This window comes from Lipotes vexillifer, unplaced genomic scaffold (assembly GCF_000442215.2).
Source record: "Lipotes vexillifer unplaced genomic scaffold, Lipotes_vexillifer_v1.1 scaffold636, whole genome shotgun sequence".
Lineage (NCBI taxonomy): Eukaryota > Metazoa > Chordata > Mammalia > Artiodactyla > Lipotidae > Lipotes > Lipotes vexillifer.
The window spans coordinates 641090-649641 of NW_006786547.1; the positions used below are offsets into that span (position 1 = coordinate 641090).

The 8552-nt window shown below is 62.7% G+C and overlaps 2 protein-coding genes across 4 annotated transcripts in view; one reads left to right on the plus strand and one right to left on the minus strand.

The window, feature by feature from the left end:
* Positions 1 to 2170: 2170 nt before the first annotated feature.
* Positions 2171 to 5662, plus strand: CIMIP2A (ciliary microtubule inner protein 2A). The gene is made up of 7 exons (XM_007458938.1): positions 2171 to 2226; positions 3616 to 3830; positions 3916 to 4178; positions 4275 to 4401; positions 4655 to 4749; positions 5043 to 5160; positions 5574 to 5662. Exons 1-7 carry the CDS (start codon positions 2171 to 2173, stop codon positions 5660 to 5662), a joined length of 963 nt encoding a protein of 320 aa, XP_007459000.1.
* Positions 5655 to 8552, minus strand: part of TUBB4B (tubulin beta 4B class IVb) — a 10202-nt gene continuing 7304 nt past the window's right edge. Inside the window, exons 1-4 of one of the 3 annotated variants that reach the window (XM_007458936.1) lie at positions 7975 to 8148; positions 7587 to 7695; positions 7399 to 7509; positions 5655 to 6868 (exon numbers count right to left, since the gene is read on the minus strand). In XM_007458936.1, coding sequence (XP_007458998.1) covers positions 5808 to 6868; positions 7399 to 7509; positions 7587 to 7695; positions 7975 to 8031 — 1338 coding nt within the window. In that variant the 5' untranslated portion in view covers positions 8032 to 8148 and the 3' untranslated portion in view covers positions 5655 to 5807. Of the gene's footprint in view, positions 6869 to 7398; positions 7513 to 7580; positions 7696 to 7974; positions 8149 to 8552 lie in introns of those variants that run through there. The other 2 variants (XM_007458935.1, XM_007458937.1) reach the window with 2 other exon arrangements.

The window sequence follows — 8552 nt, forward strand, 5'->3', positions numbered from 1 at the left end:
GTTGCCGGGAACTCCCTGGGGAAGCAGCCCTGGAGTTGCCCCTCCCCTGACCTGCCAGGTGGGTTTGCCCTGGGATCAGCCGTGGCCAGGAGGCCCTCAGCCGCCCCACGCCCGTGACTCCTGGCTCGGCCACCTTTCCTCCCTTCCCCGCTTTCTTGCCCCAACCCTTCCCCTCTCCTGGACTTTGGGGTCTCTTGGGGGGCTGGGGTCCACTCTAGTAGGGCTTCGGGGAGGACTGAGGCCCTGGCAGAGGGTGGAGAAGGGGGCAGGGGCCAGGGGGCGCCTAGCTGTGCAGGGCCAGCTGAAGGAGGCGTGGGGGTAGGGTGCAGGGGCCAGGGAGCCTCCCTAGCACAGAAGGAGCCCCCGCGGAAAACCCAGCCCTCGGAAAAGTGGAGCAACAGTGGTTGGCTCTGAGTGGACCGTGCCCACCCCAGAGGCAGGCCTGGTGGCCCAGGTGGGGCTGAGGTGGGGAGGCCTGTCTTCTTGGGGGCACAGAGGCTGGAGGGTATCACAAACGGCTGGGGCTGCTGAGGCTGAAATGCAAAGGAATGACAAAGACGAGGCCGGGTGAGCGAGAGTCCCTCTGCACACCGGGCCCTGCGGCACCCTCCAGAACTGACCAGCCAACCAGCTCAGCCCTGGCTTGGCCTCATCCAGGCGGGGCCCGGCCAAGAATGTCTCCTCCTCCGCACCCCCGTCTCTTCCTCTCCAGAGCTCTCCCATCTGACGCTGACCCTGCCTGGTCTCGGGAGGTGCTCCAGATGGACAGGCAGACAGATAGAGACTTCCTGGAGGAAACACACCTTTTATCAGGGCGGGGGGCTCCCACTCTGTGCTCCGGGGCCCTTCCCGTGGTGGTGCACGGTGTTCTCTGAGGGCATAATCACCCACAGATGCAGGTATAGCTTGTCAGAGCCCTTGTCACTGGGCGTGAGCAGCTGGGAGTTCTCCCTATAACAAATACTGCCATCCGCCATGGCGGATGACGTGCACGCCTGTCTTCAGCTAAACATGGATCATTTCCTCAGGATAGATGCACCGAGTGGAAGTGGTGGGTCAAAGTCTGTGCAGCCTTTGTGTTCGCAAATTAGAGGCGGTCCTCACGCTGGCAAGGAGCATCAGAAACTGCCAGCATCAGCGTTTCATCAGCATTTGTTTGACTGAGACTCTGCCCTCGTTGACTATAGGCACATTTCACACGTATTTTTCTGTTGGGGTGTTAATTTTTCATAGATTTGTTTTGTAAAGTTGTTTCCACTGATATCACGTCTGCACATAACACTTGTTGCAAACTTTTTCCCCAGTTGGTCATCTGCCTTTTAGTATTGTTTATACTGTTTTTTTTTTTTTTTTTTTTTTTTTTGTTTTTTCTTTGCAGTATGCGGGCCTCTCACTGTTGTGGCCTCTCCCGTTGCGGAGCACAGGCTCCGGACGCGCAAGCTCAGTGGCCGTGGCCCACGGGCCAAGCCACTCTGCGGCATGTGGGATCTTCCCGGACAGGGACACGAACCCGCGTCCCCTGCATCGGCAGGCGGACTCTCAACCACTGCACCACCAGGGAAGCCCTATACTGTTTTTTTGACACGTATTTGAACCTGCTAATCGTTCCCTTTATATTTTTCTTCGTTTTTATGGTTAGAAAGTCCTCCCTACACACACACACACACACACACAGAGATCAGGATTTCTTTAAAATGGAAAATAGTGCCCAGCTCCAAGGGAAAGACCCTCCAGGGTCCCAGCAGCTCCCCGGCTCAGGAACCTTGTGGCAATGCCTCCAAAGCGTCCAGGGCCTTGCATCTGAGGAGGGGGCTTGGGGTGGGGCTCCCTTAGACTCACCCTGGGAGGCTGCCCTTCAGTTGGCTACTGGCCCCCTGCGGGTAGCAAGCGTTCAAACCCAACCCTGCCTCTCACTACCTAGCAGGACCGACTGGGCTGCAATTACAGTCCCCGTTTTCCAAGCTCTAGGTCTGTCCTCAGTGAGACGCCTCCCTAGGCCTGCCGTAAAACGGGAGTGCTCACAGGGTGTGGGAAGGGGCCCGGCCCAGGTGCTGCCCAACAATGCCGGGCCTCTTCACAATGGTTGCCAGGCAACAAGGACTCCTCTCTGGAAGGAGCCAGGTGCAGGCACAAGAGGGGCTGAAGGCAGCCCAGGCAGAGCTGAGGCGTGATGACAGCTACTCAGAAGCACAACCTCTTCCCGCCGGAACCTCACTACATCCCTGGGTAAGCGCCGGAGCCCTGTGGGGAGGCTGGGGTCCCCGAGGATGGGGGAGCAAGGCCGGGGCCTAAGGGCTGAAGGTTGCTCGGCTGTGAGGGGGGGCCCCAGAGCTGGGTCTCCAGGAAGCTGAGGCCAGAGGGTGAGGCCCTTGAGCAGGAGCCTGGGGACCCGGAAGGCCAGGGAAATGGGGGTGAGGCCGAGGGCCGGAGGGGCTGGGCAGGAGGGCTGGGGCGGGCTCGAGAGGGCCCGGCCGACCTGCCCTGCTGGAGCAGCCGTCTCAGGTGGCCAGCACGTCTGTCGAGAGCAGAAACTGGGGACAGCGCGACAGCTGGGGAGGCTGGCCTCTCCTTCCATAGAGCCCTCCGCGCTTTAAAGAGGAGATGAACTGGGGATTCCCTGGCGGTCCAGTGGTTAGGACTCTGCACTTCCACTGCAGGGGGCATGGGTTCGATTCCTGGTTGGGGAACTAAGTTCCTGCATGCCGCGTGGCCGAAAAGATAAAATTAAAAACATGAAGAGGAGCATGTGGAGTAAACTGATGGGCACCGACGCCAGGCCACCTTGCTAGGTGTCCCGCATGCCAACAACAGAAACGGGGGACTCCCCTGGCCGTCCAGCGTTTAAGACTCTGAGCTTCCACTGCAAGGGCCACGGGTGGGATCCCTGGTCAGGGAACTAAGATCCTGCGTGCTGAGCGGCACAACCTAAACAGGCCTCCAGAGTGTGTGTGCACACCAACGCACACTCAGACCACGTGCAAGGAAAAGGCTGGGAAGAACCAGACCCAACCCTGGTGACACTGCAGAGGCTCTCACCTTCAGCCCCAGCCTCGCGCAGCTTGTTGACTGACAAACCTGCATCCTCTTGAGCAGTTTTTAAGAGGAAAGCAACGCACCCGCCTTGGATGTTACACAGGCCCCGGGCAGCAGTGGACACCGGCTGCCCTCAGGGCTTAGCCATGGTGCCCACAGCACTTCCCCACAGGCCTCAGTGACGCTCGGCTCAAGTGCCACCTCCCGCCAGCCTCCCGGGTGGCCACCATCTGGGCCCAATGCCCACCATACCTTCCTGGCGGGACCGACTCGTGTACAGTGGGCTCCCCTGTGCCTCAGACCACCCCTGCAATGCTTTCGGCGGGGGCAGAGCTCCCCGTTCCCTCATCTTTAAGAACATGTTGTTGGAAGATGGCTGGGTGGATGGGACCCCGAAGGTGGTGATGACAGAGCTCCCCTCCCGTGGGCCAGCCCTGTTCTCAGTGCTTGGCCTGTGCTGCCCATTCAAGCCCCAAGAGCCCCGGACAGCAGGTGCTGCCGTGACCCCATTCTGTAGGCGGGTCGCGGATCTTGCCCGTGGCCAGTAGGCTGGGTCCACACCGGCTCCTCTCTCCTCCACAGCTATGCTGGCTTCTACCCGCAGCTGCGCTACCAGGTGGGGAACACCTATGGGCGCACTACGGCACAGCTGCTCACGGACGCCAGCGTGCCGAAGAGCCCGTGCTCCGTGCTGTCCCCCATAGCCAAGCCCAAGTCCATCGAGGACTTCAGCAAGTCCAAGCCACCTTTTGCGCCCTGCCGTGAACTGACAGAGCCCTACGTCTCCCAGTACACCAGTTAAGCCGCCGCCCGCCCACCGGCCCTGCAGCCCCGGGGACGCCCCCATGCCCTCTGTGGCTCAAGGCTGCCCTGTCCATACAGGTCTGAAGCCCGACAAGAACTCTGAGATCCTGGGCCGGTGCCCACCCTGGGAGGTGGATGCCCAGGGGCCGCTGGGAGGAGAGAATGTATCCAGGCAAGTCCCACTGCCTGCAGGCTTCATGGCCTACCCCCCCTACCCTCCCTGCCCACCGGGCAGGAAGGGGGACTCCAGGAACCTTGGACACCCGGGCCTGCGGTTGGCATTAGGGGAAGAGGCCTGGATGAGCGCCACCCCTGCCCGTGAGGCCCCCACGCAGTACCAGGTAACTGAGAGACACACTGGGAGCACTGGGATCAAGCCTCACCAGAGCCAGAGCCTGGTGGGGGCTGGGGCGCTGACTTGCCCCTCCCCATTCCAGCTGTGCCCCTGCAGGAGGGAAGAGTGCCCAGCCCCAGCCCACCAGCAGGAGACACTACATGTGGGCAGCTTCCACAGGCCGCCCCAGATGGACCACCCCGACCTGATCCAGCGCAAGGCCATCTCAGGTGGGTGCCCGAGGCCTGGGCACGACACGCCTCCGGCAAGGCTCCAAGGGCCCAGGCAGGACCTGGGGAGAGAAAGTGAGGCTGCCCATGGGCCCTCCCCAAGACTGGGAGCTCCTGCTGGCCCATTCCTGCCTGTTTAGGCGGAGAGGGGAGTCCAGACAGACTTCCCTAACCCCCTGGGAGCAGGTGCGAATGCCCGGGGTGGGGGAGATGGGCACGATTGGGAGCGGGCCCCTGGCTCCTCCTTCCCCAGGTTATGCTGGCTTTGTCCCTCGGTTTGCCTGGGTGATAGGGATGAATTTTCGCGATGGGGTCGCACAGGCCACGGATGAGTTCGACAAGATCCAGGTATGTGGACACCATCCCTGGGCGAGCACGGCGGTCTCCACGCTCTGGCTTCCCTGGAGGGAGGGGGCTCTGCCTGGCCCAAAGAGGCTGCTCCCCCTCCGCCCGCCCCTGCCCCCCAAATGTCTTTCTGACTAGGTCTTGGCTCTCTGCCCCGGAGTGTTGGGGACAGACGGGAAAAGACCCTGAGCCACTCATTCCCAGGAGAATGCCAGCCTTGCACCCACCGGGACATTCTGCTCACTGGTTACCAGTTGGGGGCGGCAGCACATGGCAGCGCCTGCCTGTTTCCGCAGTTCCTGCTCAGAAATCCCATCCGTGCCCCGGACGAGAGGCTGCCCAGAACGCAGTGGCCTAGCAACACCATCTACAGGAGCCAAGGCCTGATACCTTTCTACATGGGGTTCATACCATGTGAGTGCAGTAGGCTCCCCGCCCCCATCCCAGCCAAGGTCACGGTGACAGGTGGTCACTGTGGGGAGGCGTCCGGGGCTGGGCCCCCTTACCTGTGCTGAAGGCCAGCTGTGTGACCACGCGATTCCCTTGGGGCAGGACTACCCAATGTCCCCTCTTCCCCAGTGAAGGGTTTCACAGCCCTGACACTAAAAGTCAGACAGAGGCCAGCTGCCTGCAGACCATGCTGGCCTTCTAGAGGTTTCCTGTGCACAGGCCAGACCCGCCTTCAGGAGGCAGGGGCCCAGGGCAGCCCCAAGCTCCCAGGAGTCTGCGTGTTCGCAGGCCGAGCTGACCCCTCCAGCAGCCACTCGCGTGCTCACCCTGCGCACGTGGCGAGCCCAGGGGCTCAGCTGCAGCGGTGCCCCTCGCAGCCATGCAGGACAACTACGCACTGACGTTTGGCAACAGCACCCGCAAGGCCTATCAGAAGGAACTGGAGAGGCGCAGCCAGACACTATGAAAACGCTTTAATGGTGGTACCTGTACAGCATGTGATGTCAAGACAAGGAGAACAAATCCACACACAGAAAGGCGGGGCTATCAGAGAACAGGCTGAGTGAATAAAGAGTTCCCACGGCTCCCATGCCTCACCCGGTACCGCAGCCCTAGGCCACCTCCTCCTCGGCCTCCTCCTCAAACTCCCCCTCCTCCTCGGCCGTGGCGTCCTGGTACTGCTGGTACTCGGACACCAGGTCGTTCATGTTGCTTTCGGCCTCGGTGAACTCCATCTCGTCCATGCCCTCGCCCGTGTACCAGTGCAGGAAGGCCTTGCGGCGGAACATGGCCGTGAACTGCTCCGAGATGCGCTTGAACAGCTCCTGGATGGCCGTGCTGTTGCCGATGAAGGTGGCAGACATTTTTAGCCCCCGGGGTGGGATGTCACAAACAGCTGTTTTCACGTTGTTGGGGATCCACTCGACAAAATAGCTGCTGTTCTTGTTTTGGACGTTAAGCATCTGCTCGTCCACCTCCTTCATGGACATGCGGCCCCGGAACACGGCGGCCACGGTCAGGTAGCGGCCATGGCGGGGGTCACAGGCCGCCATCATGTTCTTGGCATCAAACATCTGCTGGGTGAGCTCGGGCACCGTCAGCGCGCGGTACTGCTGGCTGCCCCGGCTGGTCAGCGGCGCGAAGCCAGGCATGAAGAAATGCAGGCGCGGGAAGGGCACCATGTTCACGGCCAGCTTGCGCAGGTCAGCATTGAGCTGGCCCGGGAAACGCAGGCAGGTGGTGACCCCACTCATGGTGGCCGACACCAGGTGGTTCAGGTCACCGTAGGTGGGCGTGGTCAACTTCAGGGTTCTGAAGCAGATGTCATAGAGAGCCTCGTTATCAATGCAGTAGGTCTCGTCTGTGTTTTCTACGAGTTGGTGGACAGAGAGAGTGGCGTTGTAAGGCTCCACCACGGTGTCCGATACCTTGGGCGAGGGCACCACGCTGAAGGTGTTCATGATGCGGTCGGGGTACTCCTCGCGGATCTTGCTGATGAGAAGGGTGCCCATCCCGGACCCGGTGCCACCCCCCAGCGAGTGGGTCAGCTGGAAGCCCTGCAGGCAGTCGCAGCTCTCCGCCTCCTTCCTCACAACATCCAGCACCGAGTCCACCAGCTCCGCACCTTCTGTGTAGTGCCCCTTGGCCCAGTTGTTCCCGGCACCACTCTGACCTGCAAAGGAGAGCAGCCAGTCGCTCTTCGGCCTGGCATGTGGTCACCACTGGTCACCCGTGCCAAAAGGCCAGGTGACACGGCGTGAGGTGACACACACCCCCCCCCCCACCGCAGGTACAGCAGGTGGACCCCCAAACGGATAACGTAACGACGTACCCGATTAAAAATAAAGAGTTCAAGCTAAAGTAGTTGAACAACAAGCCAGCTGCTCCCACGGGCAGCCTCCGCCAATTCCCAAGGGCAGATGAACTGCCACTGCCTCTGACTCAGCCTGCACGGCTGGCAGATTACATCTGCCTGCTCCTTCCGCGCGTGCGGACAGCTGGGCCTGCCCCCCAAAGCCGCTTTAGGAGTGGGGATTGAGTGACTCGAGAAGGAAGGAGTGTCCTTGAACCCCGCTTCTACGGGGAGGGCAGAGCGCATCAGGACCTCGGCTCTGCGGTCCTAAAAGTGGCGACCTTGGGCACCTCTTGACCTATGAGGCGCCCTGACTATCAAGCCACCCACCAGCCCGACCTGCAGCTCACCGAAGACGAAGTTGTCCGGCCTGAATATCTGCCCGAAGGGCCCCGAGCGCACGGAGTCCATGGTGCCCGGCTCCAGATCCACGAGCACGGCGCGGGGCACGTACTTGCCACCTGGGGGGCGGGAGGGCGTCAGCGAGGGGAGGGCCGCGGGGCGGCAGGGGGATGGGGAAAGGGCGCGGGGGTCTCACCCGTGGCCTCGTTGTAGTACACGTTGATCCGCTCCAGCTGCAGGTCGCTGTCCCCGTGGTAGGTGCCGGTAGGATCGATGCCATGCTCATCGCTGATCACCTCCCAAAACTGCGGAAGACGCGGGCGGGCCGGGCTGGGGCTGAGTCACGCCTGAGGTGCCCGGAGCCGGCCCCGCCCCGGACGGCGCGGCCCTCCCCTCCCCCGCCGCCGCCGCCGCCGCCGGGCCGTCCCCAAGGGCCCTCGCTGCCGCCCCCGCCCCGACTCCGGTTCGGGCGCCGCGCGGGGCCGCAATGCGGAGCCGCCGCCGCCCGCCCGCTGCCGCCATCTTTCCCGCCGCCCGCTCGCCCCGCCCGGAAGACCTGCGCCGGCCCCGACGCCCCCGCTCACCTTGGCGCCGATCTGGTTGCCGCACTGGCCGGCCTGCAGGTGCACTATCTCCCTCATGGCGTCGGCGGCGGCGGCGTCGGCGACGGCAGCGGCGGCGGCAGTGACTGGCTACGAGCGAGAGCCGAAGAGCTGGCGCGCAGACTGCTACAACTGACTCGCCGCCGGTGCTTATATAGCCGCCGCGCCCGCCCCCGCCAGCCTCGTATTGGGTTTCCAGAGCGAGGCTGGCAAGCGTCCTCATTTGATTGGCTGAGGCTCCGTCAATCGATCCGCCTAACGCCCGCCTTCCCAACGCCTTTGGCCCTTTATTGGTCCGCCGCGGCCTCTGCTCTCCCTATCAAAATACCCCCCCTCGCTCTGCGGTGCTCTGTCCATTGGGTGTTTCAAATGATTGATTTGTTCTTTCATTGGTTGGCTCCGGAGAGCACGCCGACAGGTCGGCGCTATTGGCTACGCTGGGCCAGCGTCCTGGTAACCGCCGCAGTGCCGCGGGGACCCACGCGGGCTGGGGCGCGAGCTCGGGAGGGGCCAAGCGGGGAGGGCGGGGGAGGGCCGGCCCGTGGCCCGGGGAAGGTGGG